This window comes from Poecilia reticulata, linkage group LG17 (genome assembly GCF_000633615.1).
Source record: "Poecilia reticulata strain Guanapo linkage group LG17, Guppy_female_1.0+MT, whole genome shotgun sequence".
In the NCBI taxonomy this organism is placed as follows: domain Eukaryota; kingdom Metazoa; phylum Chordata; class Actinopteri; order Cyprinodontiformes; family Poeciliidae; genus Poecilia; species Poecilia reticulata.
Window position 1 is genome coordinate 4,904,451 of NC_024347.1, and position 19,276 is coordinate 4,923,726.

Genomic DNA, 19,276 nt, shown 5'->3' on the forward strand with positions numbered 1-19,276 from the left:
ACATTCAATTTTCACCTATACCTGCTAATTTCAAGAATTTGGAGTTGCGGTCTTTCATGACACCACCACCACCATGCTTCACACTTGGTACTGAGTCCACAGGATTGGAGCGAGTGTTTCTGTTCCTGGTTGCACCTTCTCAGTCTCTGGCAGTCTTTCTCAATTTAACATCCGAATGGAAATAATAAATCATTAAAGACGCAACATTATTTGTATCTTCCTAGTCATTATTACGGATTATTGCAAAGTTTTAACACACAGAGTTTAAAGAGTAAACATATCATCAAAATCTGCAATCTGGAAAAGAAGTTCTTATGTTACACTAGATGAATGGTGCACTACATAGATTTATTTGTGTAGTGCATTTTGTAAAAAATGTAGTTTAAAAACAGATGTTAAAAACAGACATKCATTTAACAAGACAAAACAAATTAAATACTAGGGAAAAAAAATCACTGACTAATTAAATTAGAAGAAAAAAAATTAAAATTGCAAGAATGTTCACTTCAGGCCTATTTCAATGTTTGCAAAAAAAAAAAAAACCTCTCACCCCTCTTAATTACTACAAGTACACTGCATTCACAATCTGCATGTATCGTACATGCAAATTAATCTCCCGAGTTATTAATGCAAAAGATTATTATTCAATGAAAGCAATACCGAAAATCCCAKGCACAGTCATTTCACCTGTCAAAAACGGCAAGCATGCGGATGAGACTGCAGAATAATAATCGGTTTCGAAGTCAAATCATGTTTATGTGAAATACGGGAAAGAGAAGCGACAAAGGCGGGGGAGGGAGGCTGGAATAGATTATTGGTTCCTGCTGTACTGGTTCTTCAAGCCCAATTGACGTCAACGATTGCCTGCACACGGGCGCTCTAAACTCCCTATCAGCACAGATGGGCCGCGCGCGCGGCGTCCCGCAGCAGAAAAAAAAGAGAAAAAAACACAAGGCGGCTGTAGAAATCTCTTACTGTCCTTCCTCCACGCTCCTCACAAACCTTGACCTTCCTCAAGTAATCGCTGACGGTCTCCGCAAACCGTCTCATTAGGCTCGCTCGTGACGCACTGTGGAGATAGAGGGGGGGGGGAAATAAAATAACCGTCCAAGGCGAATGTTTTCTAGACTTATCACATGGAAAGAAATTGTTCAATCCTCTACTGACGGGCTGCTTTCTTTGTGGGTTTTTCCCCAAAACTGTTTGGCTTGGAAAGATACCGTTTTGTGTCTTTTTGAGTTACCAGTGTGTTCAGTTGAAACGTTCGATACCTTTTTTTTTTTAAATATGTAAGCCTGAAAGGAAGACTAAAACAAAATCCAAATATGAGATAAAGTCACCCCAACTCCAGACTGTTAAAGTTCTGAACCTACAAGWCAGACACAGCACAAGAGGCTAATAAATGAAATGATCAAAAGAAGTAGAAACATGACCTTGGCCAGTGGGTGAAAGTGCTTTTATAGACTTCAAACGAGAATCAGGGGTTACAATAAAATCAGCTCAGCACCAAATGCGTCACTRCAGGCTTTTCACCTTGTTAAACATCTTACTCTTGTAACGTGAGGCGGGRAGGATTGGAGGGTTGTGGGGTTTAGTGGATCACGTCGCAGTTCGCCAAATGCCTAACAGGCTCCATCACACGCAGTCTCGTGAGCTGGAAGCCAACAAAGGACTCACTCTTCCCCGACTGATTCAGATTAGAGGCTTTGCTCCAAATGATCCCCGATAAATTCTACTTTAGTGGGGAAAACAGAACTTGACGTCTCCAAGCATCAGAATTGAATTATTGAGGAAAAGGTTATGACTTGTATGAACTAAGTGTTGTCATGACTGACYGGCCTCCGGCTCATGGAGTAAAAATGATTGCAGCAAATAAACGTTTTAATCAGTTAATCAGAGCCTGAGGAGTTAAACGTTTCAGTCAATACCAGCTGAAGAACGGTCAGGGAGGCACAGTCTGATCTTTTTTTTTCTGATACTTTGTGTACTAGTATGTCATGTTGACCCTTTTTTTGTTTTCTTAATTGAAGTACGCTGCAAAAGCAAAGTCTTACCAAATATTATGGGTATAGTTTCTAGTGCAAATATCTTAGTTTTGTCTTATTTCAAGTGTAGTGATTTTCAAGTGACTTCTCAGCAAATGTTAGGACATTGTTTTAGGTCAGTAATTCTTAAATATTGATGAAAAAAAACAAGCTCCACTGGCAATTATTTTTTTACTTATAAAAAGACATTTTCTAATCATTATAAATGGAAAACTTGCCAGTGGAATTAGTTGATTTTCATCAATATTAAGGAAATACTGACTTAAAACAATCTCCAATAGCCTGATGAAAGTTACTTGTAAGTTAGTTTTGTCTCTCGAAACTAAACCAGATATACTTAATAAGATTTTGTTTTTTCAGTGAAATAAAAGTTGTTAATTTGAAAATGATATTCTCCATTATATGAAAACACATAAACTTAAGTTGTTACAAGAACCTGAACAAATTAATACATCCGAGTGCTAGGTTCATCTTACAGTTGCTGCTCTGTTTTTCTATAAACTGTTTTTTTAATCATTCTTTCTTCAACGTTGAAAATTTTTTTTTAAATCCCGTGGCACTTGGGGCTTTTWTTCATTAATATCTTGACAGATAGGAAGGTGCTGATTGGTGCAATTTTCTTTTCAACTTTGTTCACATCCCAGCCAGGTTTTTCTCACGTATTTCCAGCTCTCACACCATATATTTAATGCTTGATGGCTACTGATGCTGCTTAATTAGAATGTGAGTTAGCTAAAAACAAGCAGCRTGACTCGGGCACTTCATTATGTTACAAAATGTGATAAACTAGACGGAATTCATCCTCCAGTGAAAACCTTTCTAAAGCCTGTGTAACACAGACGTCCATGACGYCTGCAGGGTTCTGCATGCTGATGTTCTACCTGAATAGCATGATGACGCTCAGTTTACTACAGTATTTAATCTGATTCATGCTAAGTGAGAGCGATAAAGTGCATTTGTATCATTAAAACCTTCWGAATTAATTTACATTTATATAAATGTTGGAGAACACACTGAGATAAAGCGCGTTTTATTTCATTGTTATTAGATTTGTATTAGTTCAAAACCTTACGGAGCAAAAACACAAGCGTGCTTCACCACTTTTTACAACTTGGAGTAATTTCTTCACCTGCTTTATTAGCGAACCTCTGCATGTGGATGCAGTTTTATTCCATCACTGAATATATTGGACATAAATAAAAACTAACATTTAAAAGTGTAACATTTTGAAAGCACATCAGCCACAACGTCATTTGCATCTACAACAACTCTTTGAAGAGAATCRTATGAGTTAAAACAACGTTTATGTTCCCTCTGGGATTAATTATGTCTTTGAATTGACTTGTACTTCAAAATTTATACAGTGGGTGTCAGATTTTTATCTACACAGAAGACTGCTAGTAGGTTTTATGAGRTCTGTACCAGAGACCTTCCCATTGAAAACGTATAGTACCGAATGGAACATGTTAAAAGTGTCTGGGCAGCGTAAACGTCTGCTACCAAAAATACAAAAACATCATAGCAAGTGACCAGATTCTAGTTGATTTTTACTMTCTGGTTCAACAGCTTACTCTGCTCATTTAATACATCTCTAGTGTGTTTTACTACAGACAATAATCTAACAATTCCTTCTAAATAACTAAATGCATGAACTGTTTGTTTGAGACTGGAATCATTTCAACAGGGCAGCTTTATTATTGATGCACTTTGGCTAGCTAGTAGCTGGAAAATTAAGCTGTTTATTGAAAGTGAAGATAAATGTTGCTTGTAAGTTTTTACTGGGGAAAAACCTCAGAACAAAACCCCACAACAAAAACATTGACATTTTTAAAAACAAAACCCCTATTTTTCTAATTTTATGCCGGTTCTGATGTTTGGTTTGGTTTCTTATGTTTTACCATTGAAATGAGGTTCTAGTGTTGTTAAGCTGTTTCTGTTGTAAAAAGTTGGGCAGCTGTTCCCTTTTATGTCCACATACCGTATAACCAATATCGTCTGAATCCAAGCTTCTAGCTCAGTTATATCAAATGGAAAAATGAATGTAGACCCGTTTTAGTTCCAAGATTGTTTTGAATTAAAAACGTTMCACAATTTTCCCTTATCCTAAAATCAGAAAAGTGTAGCCTCTGTAAATGACATTCCATAATGGCACTTCTTATCCAAAGCTAATTTGAAAGACTCAGTTCTTGCTTCCTGTCAATCTGTAACTGGTTATCGGGTATTTTGCAACAATTTGGAGTCTTATTATCTTCAGAGATGCATTTAAGATACTTATCAGATCGTTTTATGTTCAGAGACATTGCAAATAATCTTAAGGGCTTCATCTCGGATCAAAGCTTTAGTTAGCCCATTAACAGTTGGCTTAAAACAACTCGGTGTCTGAGTATGGCTTGTTTTGAAGAAAATGACTCGAATGCTTGTCAGAAGACTTCCAAGACAATGCCAGCTGGACAGAAGTGAAAATGTTTGGCTATAAGTGATGAARCGACATTCTCAAGATTAGTGGGCTGAAAGTCTTTAGAAGTGAATTGAGAAACAAGGGATTACAGATTATTAGTTTTCCTGCTCAAAGTCATGTCATAAAACATTGAAGAAATGCTGTTTCATATCCACTAAAGCAGTTCTTGTGCAGAATGTGGGTCACCGCGCTGTGGCCCCACTTCCTTCTGTTTTTACCACTGTTGATCCAACGTCAGCACCAGATAAAACAATGCTTCTTCACCGAGTTAAATTAGATTTTTATGTTCACTCCATAATCAGTTTCAGTTGACTTTATGAATCATCAATGGACTGAAGGTTTATAGCACTTTTCTAGTCACATTCACCCAGTCACACTTTCAGATGCACACACATATATACATCGACATACGCAACGGGGCAACTTTGAGTTAATCGCCTGGCCCAGGGGATCAGCGACCTGTGATGAGGAAAAGCTGGAATTGAACCAGGGTCGCAACTACATATTATTCAAGTGGATGCAAAAACATCAACCCCCCCACCACCCCGAAGGAAGGTACGTAAGGGTGAAGGAGCTTAGAAAACATACGCTTGCTCTACCACCCCGCCAGACGAAGACACGTGAAAGGTAGAGCTCGCTACATTTACCCCGTTATTTGCGCGAGGTGAAGGAGCGTAAGGGTAGGGCGTAAGGCTGAAGTGTATGCAAAGACATCATCGGCGCACTGCCCCCTCCAGACGGGGTTTTGACGCCCCCTCTGGTGCAGCGCCCCTATGCGTTGCATGTGCTGCATACCCACTTTTTGCGCCACTGCCTACAACTTTCTGATTGCAAGACAACTCTACCAACTACACCATACGTCAGCGTTTCCTTTGCTAAGCCTGGTGGTAGGGACGCTGGGGGAGTCCACCAACATGTTTTAGAGTTAAAAAATGTTTAAAGTTGACAGAAAGTTAGAAAATATCACTGGGTAATTATGTGTCATTAGAAGACATTATTGACAATACCAGAACACCATAGTTAAAGTCTTGAAGAAAAGGCAAATAAATAAATACCAATTTTTTTTGCACTTCAGTTGTTTCATCCAAATTAAACAACTGATCTTTTATCTTTGACTTGTCATTTTATTAGCTGAAGTTGTTAGCATGTAGAACAGTGAAGACAGGAAGTGATTTGGAGATCCGGCGAAGGAAAAAAAAAAAAAACTTGACCTCAGGTTCAATTCAAAAGCTTGAATAATAATTTTTTGTGTGTGTTGGAGTTCTCTTAAAATTACTCCTTTATTCTTCAAAAATAACAACTTCATTCAAGTAATAATACAAATTTTCACCTATGACTCCGGCTCTATTCTTGTGACATGATTTCATTTTTTTTAGCCTGACCTTAGTATTTCGTTGTAGAGTTGACTTAAATTCAAAGTTCAAATAATAAACTGTTAAACACGCTTGTCAAACAAGATTGCCGTCTTGGGTGAACTGATATCACTCCAAACTATGGAACCCACTGAGTGCACTGGATTTTTCCAAAAGTTAAAATCTTCAGAAACCAAAAATTCAATCAATCGATAAACTAGATTTATCGTGCAGCCGTATCGCCCCCCGGTGCTTCTACAATGGGGCTTAAATCTAAACATGTCACTGCTGTTTGCAGATTTCCTTAGAAATGTCACATGGCTCAAATTTTGGTCGCATTGCACTGATAATGTGGGTAATGTCGAGAAATCCATGAGTATGAGATGACACCTAAATACAGTCATTTGTGTTGAAATGCATTTGATCCTTTTCAAAGAGACACAATACAACAGAGGGAGGAGCATTTACCAGAAAATACGTACGTATGCAATGACGCAATTACTTGGCATCCACACAGATTTCTGCTTAAGGAAAGAAATACCCAACCGGTTCCTAATTGTTTTTATTGTTTTTTTTTTTCTTTTATTGTTTTTTTTTTTGTTTTGTTTCATAACACCAACTCTCGCTTTAACCTTATTTTAGCGATGAAACCAGTCTGGTGGAAAATCCCTCATGCTGCCCTGATGCATTAAATAATGAAATAAAATTTATTTCCCTTACGTACTTTTGATAAGCAAGTCAAACTGATTAAGAATATTAATTACTTTCTTTTTTTTTTTTACTTTTTTCGCTTAAGGATAAAAGTGATAGATCTAAAGGAAATGACAGTGACTGAAATGAAGAGGTTAACATTCTTAATAAAGGTCGATACTTGACTTTGTGCGTAAACTGTCCGGGGCGTGGGGCCGCACACAATGGTGATTACTCATTAATCTTTTGTGTCTTTTTGTAAACATGCTCTGAAGCAAGTTATGAATGACTTATCCGAAACTGCAGAATGTTCAAACACAATAGTTTGAGCTGTAGTGTTTTGTTTTTTCTTTAAGCTGCATGTGGAATATTTAGAGTGAAATATACTTTAAGTACATAAAACAGTTGGTTTTAGAGGCACGACAAATTATAAGTGCTCTTTTAAGTAGGAATGATCTTATCCTTCTACAAAGTAGGTTTGTTTGGCGATTCATTTAACAATTATCGAGAACACTTGAGAATTTTGCATCAGAATTTCCCATAATAAAAGAGAGAAACAGAGTTCTGAGTAGTTGAATAGTTTCCTGAGATCCTCAAAGGTTCTAAAAGTTGGGGAGCAAACATCCCCCATTTTTAGACCTCAAGAAATTTTTAAACAAACAAAAAGAAAAATAATATTGTGTAGGGTTAGCGTGATTCAGTTCACCCTATAATCCACTGTCCAATACAGGAATAAAAGTTAATTTAAAGCTCTGGACAGGTAAAGATGAAATAAATGCAATCCGAATCAGTGTTTTAGGTGCTATAATAATCCTGCATCTTTTTCATTTTCCATAATAAGATCCAGTAGAAAACTGCCAGGGATTGAATGTTTTTTGATTCATTGTGAAAACATTTGCAGGTATTATCTGTCACTGTGATTCACTGAGATATCTGCGGCTTTGTTTCTTTAATTTCACTTGATGCTTTTTAAGATCCGTCAACCTACTTTATGTTGTCACACAGGTGCTGTTCAAGTCGTTTTTGAATTTACATGTGAGCTTTAGTCGGGTCTCAGTGCATGTGGTGAAATTGAAAACAGATTTTTCAAAATCACAATTGCTTTTTAACTCGGGGAATGGTTGCTTAGGATGGTAACATGAAGTAGGCCTCATCACAATGCAACAGATGCATCTCTGCGTCAGTGTTTAAATAAATATGAACAATTTTTTAATTCTGGGAAGAAAAATAGCCTCATTATGCTATTTGATCCTTTTTGTTTTTTTTCAAATAAAAGTTCAAATATATAGAAAAACGATACACAATTTATTGTTTTTAAAGAGTTCTTGTAAATGGGTTTTCATAGACAACATATGAATGGGTTGTTTGACAGACAGACAGACAGCTGAGCAGTCGCTTTGCTGCGCGCCTGACGGTCAGAACCGAGCTGATCCGTCACATTCAGTCTGGCCAGCGGTCTCTACTAATGCCTGCAGCAGCCACTCTGCTCCACAGCGGGAATCCATTTCACATTTTCCGGAGCCTCAGCCAAAGGAAAGGATCTGGCGGGCTGAGAGCAAGCTGCCTGCTTAAGTATTTGAATTATGCCATTGACGTCAGCACAGTCATAAACTTCAGCTCGACCCATCCCTCAAACTTCCCCGTGCCAAAACGGCTCCATGGAGCATTGTGAAGGAGCCGTCAGACAGGTCCTCATGGGGCACATTTGTGTGTGCGTGCATGTGTGTGTGTGTTGAAAGCTTTTTGTTTTGATAGCTGAAGAGATAATATCAGAGTTGTAAACTATGCAGAAACTTAATCAGTGACAGTTGTTTGTGAGGAAATGATTGACGGAGGGTTTCAAGGTTGAATCGACTTTTTTATTTTAATGTCCATCAGGTTCTTAAGAAACTGAAACAATTAAAAGTGACAGGAAGCTTATTTCAATCTGCTCCAAACTTATTTTTTCTCACAATTATTAGTTTCAACATTTAGGGATTAAAGAATACTAAATAACATTAGTGCATTTAGCTCAATTAAACTGAAATACAACTGTTGTCTCTCATTTTTCCTCTACACTTTTGTCTGTGCATTTAGAAATATACATTTTAAATTCTATGACATGTTCCAAACCAATAGAAGATATTTGAATATAGAGCAAGACACTTACTCGTTTTCTTAAACCAACACACAAAGAAAATGATTGGCACAAGCTTTGTTGAGAGCGAGCAACATTGCTGTAGGCAAGTTTGCAATCTCTTCCAAGATCTTTAAAATTGCACGTTTCCCCATCACGTGGACTCCAAGCTGACTTTTCACTCATAGAGCAGGTTGAAGTCTCACTGCGGATAATTTTTTGTTTTGTGTTACATTTAAAATATAATTGCAAAACCTATTTTTCCCCTCTGACTTATGTGGATGTACTGACGTAGATGTGGGGTGATGCAACTGTAAATCATTGTAAACCAGTGAATCATTAAACCACCCCAACACCTCCCTTTAACACACTAACACACACACAGAGACACACACTCCTCCATATCCAGCTCTGCAAAGTCATAACAGTGTGAAAGCGTTGCATGTATTGTCGTCAAAGGGTTTGCATTATCCTTGGAGATGTGATGGAGAATGGGACTGTTTGCATACGTGCTGATAGCTTAGCGGTATTTAGATTTAATCAGAGGACGGTGACTCAAGGCTGCAGGTCCTACATGTTCACAATAAGTGATTACTAGCAGTCCGATCCTCCTGTGCAAGTTTCTGGAAATGCATTTTTAAAAACAAAACAAAACAGGAAGTTTTTTCAGTCCTGGTAGTTTCAGCCTTGTGTTGAAAACTGACCATGTTTTGCCTTGGCTTACTTTTGAATAAAAACAACTCAATCCGTATTAGTCATGTAAGTCACTGAATCATTACTAATTAGCAACCTCAGGTTTACGTCAAACATTTTTTAAAAACTGCTAATGACAACTTCTCAACTGATGTGACTCAGTTCACAAACAAAAGCAACGGGCAAATTTTAAGCCCTTTAAAATTTAACTAAATATCACTCATTCTTGAAAAACTGGCTCTCATGATAATCAACTGTATATTTCTGTTGGTTACTCTAGTTCCAGTTCCAATTAAATTATGCACCACATTTCATTTTAGTTTTTATTTCGTTCACTCATTATTCAATATGAATAGTTCATGTAGCRATTAAAAGAAATCATGAATGAAAAGTGCAAACTTACATCTGCAGACATAATGCTAATACACAAACAATGAAAAAATAGACAACAAAACGTCAGCTTATTTAATGGCATTTCGCTTCAACATAATTTTCACATTTCTTTTATATGCAGAAAGAGACTTAGATTGTTTTATCTCACAGTCAAGATACATTAGTAACAAAACGGGGATGGAAGTGATTAAGTACCTTTTAATTATGGAGCAAAAAAGTAAAAAAAAAAACTCAATGGGGAAATAATTGATAAAATAAAGTGAAATTTTAAACAGATTTTCAAAATAAATAAGATAATTGTTGAAAATAGTCTCCAGTAGGCGGGAAATGCCCAATTTTTTTTGCTTCAACTTAAATGAATGTAAGGGCTGGTTCCAAAAATGTATAAACCTGTCTCTCAGGCGCCCAGGGGTGAAAGTAAGGGGGTACGGCAGGGTACTGCGTACCCCTAAAAGATTTAGCGGGGGTACGCAGTACCTGCAAGAGAGGGGAGCGGCTGTCTGCTGTAAAACATGAATGGGTTCACTGTGCAGCCGTGAGTTCACCCACTAATCAGCCGTGACTGATTAGTTTTTCAAGAACAATCTAAAACACGACTTAATCAGTTAATGAATACCTTTTTTCTCATTTCATATTGTTTCTGAACTGTTTTTTACTAGAGCAGGGCTACAATAAGTCGATCGCGGAAGGTTTTGAGTCGATCTCGGCATTAGGTGACAAACTGAACGCCGCCAGGACGCTGAGAGCAGCACGTCCTCCTCTGACTCGCTTAAAACGTTTGTAACTTTATGAAAGAACAACAACAAAATCAACAAAACATGTTCAAATTAATGACCCAACGAACAACCTCAGTAATTATTGTTTCAACGAGGTATTGCACAATTCTGTGCATTTCGGTTCCATTACAAAAATAACTAGCAGAGCAGGAGTTTAAAATTAACTAATCACCGCTGTGTTCATGAGAGTTTTATTAATGATCGCAAAATAAATATCAAGCCTGCAAACCTAATTTCGTAATGGACTGAATGTTATATTTCTGTAGTTTCTGAACGTTCAATAAACAACAAACTTGGACCTCGTTCTTTGTGAGTATACATCATTAGCAACAAACATCAGACACGGTATATATAATTCATTAAGTATTTAACAAACAAATGGCTTCTTCCACGATAATTATGTGAAATTAAATTAATTGTCTAATATAAAAAAATTGTTTGGTGCTGTAAGGCTCAGAGTCTGAGAGGCTTGTCCTTTATCAAACAATTTTGTTTTTTGCCTCTTATTTAGTGGAAATACTGATGTTAATGAGACTTTCTCCAAAATGATAACCTTTTTCAACCTTTATAGCTCCACTGTTGAAAATGAGGCTCTTAACAACAGGCTCTAACAAATGACATTGAAATAAAATCCAGTCCAACATCTGGTTTGAGGTGATTCCTCTGGAACTTGTTGGAGGAAAAATATCCCAACTTCAGAAGATGTGCTTTAACCTAACAGAGCTCTGTGGTTCCTCCTGTCAGTATGAGAGTCAGGGTGAGGAGGCGCCATGTTAGGAAGAGAAGTGGAAGCTGCAGGATCTTCAGAACAATCATGATGCTGGGCTACTGATTATCCCTCTGTCTGGACACAGGATCAATATAACCAGTTTAAAAGCTAAAATGAATGGTTATATGCCAGACATGGAAAAGTGGGATGCACTCCATGCCATGATGTTCAGAGTTTAGGTCTCATGACATCTCAAGGTGTCAACATTGCAGCCAGTGGGCTGTTTGGTCATAGTACCCCCAAGAATTTAAAACTACTTTCACCCTTGGATGTGCCTGGAACAGGATCAAGGGACCTGCAGAGAAAATAAAAAAATATGTTGATCTGAGAGCTCTGTAGCACACTGACTAATTTAGTTCACTGATACGTAAGTATGCCTGTTTAGATTCCTAAATACAGTCAGCATTATCTTCAAATAAATTCAGAATTAGAGAGGGAGCCAGAGTACATAAACTAGGTCAGGAGTGTCGTGTTCATGCTTATGGTACCAATAAGCTTTGTTAAATAAGACATCTTGAAAATGGCTCTACATCTTTATTGCTCTTTTCGTATGAAGGTACATTTTGGGTAACTCCAAAAAGTGTTTTAAATGAATGACTGTGGCATAAAATCATGGCAACAAAATAATCTGTTCTCTATTAAAGGACTTTACCATAATCTCACATTAGTAAAAATGATTTCCAGATGTTGAAAAGATCTAAATTGACTGTCTTCGCTTAGCAAAGCCAAAATGAAGACGCTGCATGTGGAAAACTAATCATGTTCGTTTGATTGATCATCAGCAAAGAAAACCACCTGAAAGCTGGACTTTTGGCAGGTTTTCCTGGGGTCATTTGTTATCGCACGTAGGGAAAAACGGGAGGCATGACATAAGATGTAATTGTTGCAATCCATAAATCTTGAACGGGTTATAGAGCCGAACTTTTTGAAGTTCATCAAAGTTCAGGGAAAAACAACATTTACAAGTGGAAAAATTTAAGACAGTTGCCAACATTTCCTGGTGTGTTGCTGAAGAGAATGACATAAGACAATTATAAACATATAAGTAATACCTTAAATATTGAAATTCTTTAGAGCAGAAATAGAACAACTTCGGCTTTTTATGGAAGAGGTACTGTACTTTATTGTGAGCGTTATATGGCAAAGTTTTATCTGGAACAATACACTTTTGACTAACGGAAAGATGTTTAGCAATGATGGCATGGTGGAAAAATAAAAACTAAATATTAGCTTGCACTAAATGCTAAGCACAGTGGTGGAAGCATGATGATTGGAGTCCGGCAGTCATTGAGTTTCCATAACAAATGTGTGGCAACATTTGTCGATATTCTGCTAATGTTGGGAAAAAAACACAATTTTGCAATTGTGGTATTTCCATTGAATAAGTAACAATTAAAATGGCATGTAAATGTGTTTGTACACACGCCATCATCCTTGTCTTTTCGCCAATAGTGACATCTGGTTGTTAATCATGTGACTTGTGCGACACAAAAAAGATTTCTATTGCATTTTTACAAAGTCATCCTAGCACAAACATGTTTCCATCGCATTTCGGGAGATTTTTTGTTTGTTCTTTTTCTGAACTGACATATTTCTGTTAAGTTTCTTAATTTAATATGATAAATGTAAATGCAACTAATGATTAATTCCTCTCTATACCAAAGTATTGTACAATCAAATGTGTCTGTCCTACAGCTGAAGCTTGGCCCAAACTACCTTGTGAGCAATTAAGCAAATTTAGAGTGCACCACTGTGTAGCCTAAATATTGTGAAGTCTACTTTTGTACAATTGTAGTTAGTTTATTATATCCTGATATGTAAAAGGTCTGAATAAAGAGGGGGTGTACTTTCATTTAGACATAAGGAAATATACTTTTTGTGATGTTTTAATACGTATACTGCAGGGAAAACTCTACTCTAGATGTTAGAATAGCATTATTGATGAAAAGAAGCTGTAGATAGTTTGATGTTTGAGACTTGGTGAGGGTGAAAAGGATGTAAGGGGAAGGTGTCTTGGTGGGACCGAAGGCCTGGACCCAGCCCTGGTCGTTAGTGCAGTTGATGACTCTTACAGAAGCTGTTTTGTGGTCCTCGAAGGGAGTGAAGGAGAGCGCCGATGCAGACAGGGTCTGTCTGCACACTGAGGTCTGTTGTCCTCTTTGCAGGTTTCAGCATGTGGCTAAAACATTACTGCCTCCCAAAAAAATCGACTTCCACTGAAAAAGGAAAGAAAAAAGAAACAGGCTGGAAAAGTACCTGTCTGGGAGCAGGTTTGTCAAACTGATCGTGCGTCACTCCATCGTTGACTGGTGATTCTGTGAAATGTCAGTCCATTTAGCTTTGCATTTATGATCAGCCGAAGGTGATGATTGGTTCAGCACTCCATCAACTCAGTGTGTGTGTGTGCATGTTTGTGTGTTACTTGGTTTTTCTTTTGAAGTTCAGCTCAGACATATAATTATTACACAACTCCAGTTAGAGAATGATGGCTTCAGGCGTTCTTTAGACCAGTGTTTTTCAACCTTTTTTGAGCCAAGGTACATTGTTTTACTTGAAAAAATCATGAGGCACACCACCAACCAAAATGTAAACAAAGATACTCTTGCCGCCTATATGACATATATAGTCATTCTTATCAAAGTGTCTTGAATAGGAATCAAATAAACACAAAAATGTATTTTTATCATATTTTACATTTCTTATTTGAAATTGCACTTAACATGTCCACTTCAAAAATACACCTGAACAGTGCCACAACATTGTCGTGTGTGATGCATGAATGCAGTAACATTCATGCATCACTAATTCTCTTGTTTTGATGTAAAATGCTCTGTACCTACTGCCATCTAGTGATAATAAAATTATATGATTACGCCGCTAGTCACTACTACAGCAAAGACACTCAAAGATGGCATTATTTGCAGATAATGAATTCGTTTTCGAAAAATCTTTTAAGACCAATTACCGTATTTTCTAGACTATGAGCTCACCACACTATGAACCACGCCTTCACATTTATTTAACCACCTCCTGGAAACTTACATATATCAGCCGCACCAGGCTACAGGCCGCTGGTATTTCTGCCGCTCTCGGTTTCCCGTAAGAACCCAGCAGAGGGCTGCGTCCTAATAACTGCTGGATATATTAAGGACGCAGTTCTCCGTCTCCAAATCCGGTTTTGTTCTCGCCGAGTTTACATACATTGGCTTTATTTCCCTCCTGTACTGCCAGATCGATACTCCTCAACTTAGAAGCTGCATCATATGAGTTTGAAAACATTTCTCTGTCGTGCCTGCTGCTAGCATGTGCTTGTTCTAAATGAAAATTAGCTCGTTCCAATTTTGACTTCCAATGATTCACTTCCTGCTAACGAGCCCCCTGGTGGTTGAAGAAAAATCCACAGAAAAGCCCCATGTTCAAAATGTAGGAAAAAAGTAGCAGCTTATAGTCCGGAAAATATGGTAGGTGAAATTGGATAATTTCCATGGCACACCTGATGATCACTCACGGTACACTAGTGTGCCGCGGCACAGTGGTTGAAAAACACTGCTTTAGACAGAAAGAAACAACTGCTGAATATCCCCTGCTTTTTCTTTGAGTCATCTCCTCCAACGCTGGTCAAGTTTTCTGTTGATTCTGAATCATACAACAGTTTTTTGTTTTGTTTTTTTACTTTTTGAGTGCTCGCATTTAAATAAATAGATGGCATCCTCCAACAGGGTTTTGTTACAAGTCACATCTCAAGCACCTGCATATTGTTACACCCTACCTCTGAGTTAAAAGTCATTTTATTTCCTTTTTCATTTTTGAGGAAACCAGAGCACATGGAGTATACCCATGTATAAACTCACAGAACATCCAAATGCCACAGAGAATCCAGAGCCTTTTTCTACAGAAAGACTGTGTTAACAACTGGGACATCCTGCAGCCAAGACTGAACGACTGCAACCGTTGCAACAAATATGATAAAATTATTAAAATGTAAAGACAACCAACTAGACTTTTGCTTAAATGGAATATGCACAATAAAACACTGTCAAATAACTAAACATACTGGCTATTGTACAAAAATATACATTGAACAAATTCTTTCAAACCAAAAAGTGGGTTGAAAAGAATAACCAGTAACCTAGATTACTGAAAAATTTGTATTCTCTTTGTTTCCTTCTATACTTGTGATGGGATGCCTGGTGCCCTTCCTCAGCATAGACACAGAGAGAACAAATAACCATACATACACTCATTGACACCCAAGGACAATTTGAAAGCCAAATTCTTAAATCTACTTTGATTCTGTACAAACAGAATAAAACCAAGATTTGGCTTAAAGAAGGAACGTTGAACAGAAAGCATCAAGCTTTACTCGGTTTCTAAGAGTTTTGACTCAGAATATGTGGTTCCTTTGAATAATTTGGACTGCGAAGCTTGCCAACCGCTTGTACTCTAGTTTATAACCAAATGTTCTTTTGTCTGTTATAACTGTGGCATAATTTGTAAAAAAAAAAAAAAAAACTACAGAAATTTCACTTTCTTTATTGTTTAGAAGTATTATTCTCATCATCTTGTTCTGATCACAGTTAAAAGTGGGCGGCTTCCTCAGCTGTGCAATATGTCTGAAGTTTTTTTTTTTTACTGTTCTTTGTTAAAAAGTGGTGGTAAAAAATCTGTACACCATCACTGCTCTTTGAAAGGCTTTGATCTGCTATATTGACGTAAATTTGAGAGTAGCACGCTGGCTGTCTTGTTGTGTTAAGCATATGGACTAAATTCCTTCCATGTGTGAAGCCCTATGAAGTAGAGATCAGTCTTTTCCATCGAAAAAGGGAAGGTAGGGAGATCCAGACACATTCAACGGTTCCTCCCTGCAGAAATTCTTCCTTTGTATTTTCATCTTTTCTTTGTTTCCTCACACTCGCGCACATCTTATTTCTTTTAAACCCGTCTTTTTCCTTGTAAGTACCCACGCTCCTGGCAGATGTGAGTCATCGCTGGAAACGGCAGAGCTATTAAACCGAACATCGATCCAGTGTTTTTTTGGGTTTCTTTCCTGATCCACTCCATGTTTTGCAGAAGTTTGTGGCCAAAGAGGAAGTGCTTTGGTTTCTTTGGCAGAAGCAAGGCTCTAGCCTGGCTTCCCCCAGTCAGTGGGGGGAGTGAAAATTTGCCTCTCATGTTGCTTGTGCAAACAAGTGTTGCTGTTTGATATAAATTTTTTCCTTCCTTCCAGAGGGTTTGAGAGGAAAGAGGGCGTTTGTGAGGCTCACGGTGGCGTGAGCTGCAGCCGAGGCAGAGGCCCGACCTCATGTTTCAGAAARGAAGTCATAAGGAGAGGAAGAAACGGGGTCAATTCTCTTTGAAGCAGTGGCAAAGTGCTTTTTAACTTCTTACCCACATAACTTTCACAAAAACAATACAAAGACAACATCATGCGAGTGAAAATAAAGTGAACGTTTTTCTTTTATCCAAACATCTCCTTAGGAGGGGAAAGATATAGAGTCACTGTCCTTTGTGGTTCAATGGTGGGGTCTCAAGCACGTTGGCTGTAGGAGGCAGAAGGTCTTCCTAACTTTCACGCCACTTGTTCAGACGAATAGCAATGAAAAGGGGAGAAGTTATTGAGAGTGGCTGAGGAGAAGGGGTGGGGGAACCAGACAGAGTGGGAGGGGGGGTTTGCAGAGTTCATCAGTGCGAGGGGAAGAAGGGGTACACGGAGAATGAGGCTGCACACAAATAACTCTCCCCTCAGTTTGTCTGGAAAATCCAACTTCCCTGAACTCTCTGAGGCGGCATAGAGCTCTACGGAGATGAAGGAGCTCCTTGTGCACCCATCCCCCACTTCCTCGGCATCTTCCGGACATTCCGCGGGCCAGTCCCCCGTGCGAACTGCAGGCCATCCCGCTACCCTCGGACCGCCACGCGCCCCATCGCCAGGCTCGAGCGCGGCCATGGATCCGCTCGGACCTGACTACGTGTCCGTGTGTCTCTTGGCAGACGAGTCCTACCAGAAGCTGGCCATGGAGACGATGGAGGAGCTGGACTGGTGTCTGGACCAGCTGGAGACGATACAGACTTACCGGTCCGTGAGCGACATGGCCTCCAACAAGGTAGGATGCTTTCTGTCTACATCAGAACTATCCAACTTTTGGTTTCAGGTGTTGTGTTGGAAATGTGGGTTTCATTTCAAAGTTAAACAAAGAGAGGGAGCTTTGGTCTCTCTTTGTGCTCAAACTTACAAATAATATGATTGCGGTCTCAGTCTGTCCTTCTACAGTTTAAATCCATAGTGCCTTAACACTGAAACATTAAAGAACAACCAAACTCTGAGACTGACATCATCATAACAGGACCATTTTAATTCCGCTCTTCCACACTTCTGTGTAACTGCTCTATCTGCTGCGTGGTTGTTGTTATGCTCAGCATATGCAAAATGTTTGCTACCACATTGACGCACTTGCAAATCACTTTAGGGATCTCGGATACAAAAAAAGGAGAAGCATGAATAGAGCATTTTACATAATAAACAACAAGCTTCCTGTTATATCTAAAGATGTGTAAGTCCTGCTCCATGGAAATGGTCACATTTCATTTGCAGACATGCTTTTCAGCTGACTGCAAAGGTACATGGTCATAGTTGAACAGAGGCAGCGTTCAGTCCAGTGCGATGTGCATATTGGCTCTTTTGTCTTTATCCGACTGAGATGCTTAAGCAAATTAGCTAAAGAGAAAATGTTATAAGAAAGGTCAAATTTAAGTTAAAGTATTTGAGGTCACTTGCAGTCACATGCACAGGCATTAACTGCAGTAAACACGTCTGAAGTCAGTAAGCCAGTGTGAACATATTGCTAAATTTAAACAACTCACACAGTAGCAAGGTTTTGTATGTCAAGCTGCACAATATACAGAATTACAATCATCAGTTTCAAGATGTGCAATTGCAAACGGTTGCATCTTGGAAAGACTTTAACAATCTCATGTCTACACCAGTCACAGCATAAAGCTAAACGACTGAGATGCTAAAGCTCAAGAATAGAAACTATTGTAAAAGAAGTGAAAAATTGAGAAAAATCTGTCTTTTGCTATCAATGACATTACTATGTTAAACAATACTGTTGTGATTTTTTTGTTTGTTTGTTTTTTGTGCAGCCTGAGCCAGATAAGCAATGATTTTATTTTTTTGTTTTCATTGTAGTTGAGCATCTTCAGACCCAGCCCATGAAAATCCCAGCTTTAAGTAATCATGGTCATGCTTCTGTCTTTTGTTTATTTTGCTTGGCCCAAGCTCTGTCTCCTTACTCACCAAGGCTTTAGGTACTAAAAATCTATCCATTTTGTCTCTGACTTAGTTTTGGTGAAGTTATCTCAATGCTTGCAGTTACTTTTTGCCATTACCGTTTTACTTTTTAACTTGCTTTTCCTCAAGTTGCGCCCCTCTCTGGGCAACACGCAACACACGTTGAAGAACCCTGCTGTAGCACTTATAGGGCATGGCCAATTTGCAATGCATATCCATCATGCTTGCCAATAGTACAGTATGATGGGACATTTTCACAATTTTGGAACTTTTTCTGACTGTTGCTGATAACCTACCCATAAACAGTCTAACAACATTCCCCCTTATGGCAGCTCAGTTGAGGTTAACCGTGAAGCTAATGTAGGCTTCATGGTAAGTCCTTGCTTACTGATGACGCTAAGAAACTCTAAATGAATAGGTTTAACCCTACTTTATTTATTTTTAAAGAACAAATTAATTGCTGACTACAAAAGTTTTGTAATATGAAGTAATGGACTTTCAGCTACTTTGTGGCTTAATAGATGTGTGAAGTAAAAATGTACCAAAAACTCTGAAAAACACAATTGCATCCCATGCAAAACACTGGAGTGCAGCTCACTGACTGAAAAGCTGAACTTTTCAGTCAGAGTTTATGTCATTTTCCTCGGGCAAAATACCGATCCCTACTTTGACTTAAGGGGGTGGAGGGCTGTC

General features: G+C 38.3%; 1 protein-coding gene across 4 annotated transcripts in view; it reads left to right on the forward strand.

Annotated features, from left to right (window-relative positions):
• LOC103479018 (cAMP-specific 3',5'-cyclic phosphodiesterase 4B-like) overlaps positions 1–19,276 on the forward strand; it is a 70,704-nt gene that overhangs the window by 39,159 nt on the left and 12,269 nt on the right. For all 4 annotated transcript variants that reach the window (XM_008433214.2, XM_008433215.2, XM_008433217.2 and 1 more), the window contains one exon: positions 17,284–17,396. In XM_008433214.2, the coding sequence (XP_008431436.1) occupies positions 17,284–17,396 (113 nt within the window). The remainder of the gene's footprint in view (positions 1–17,283; positions 17,397–19,276) is intronic.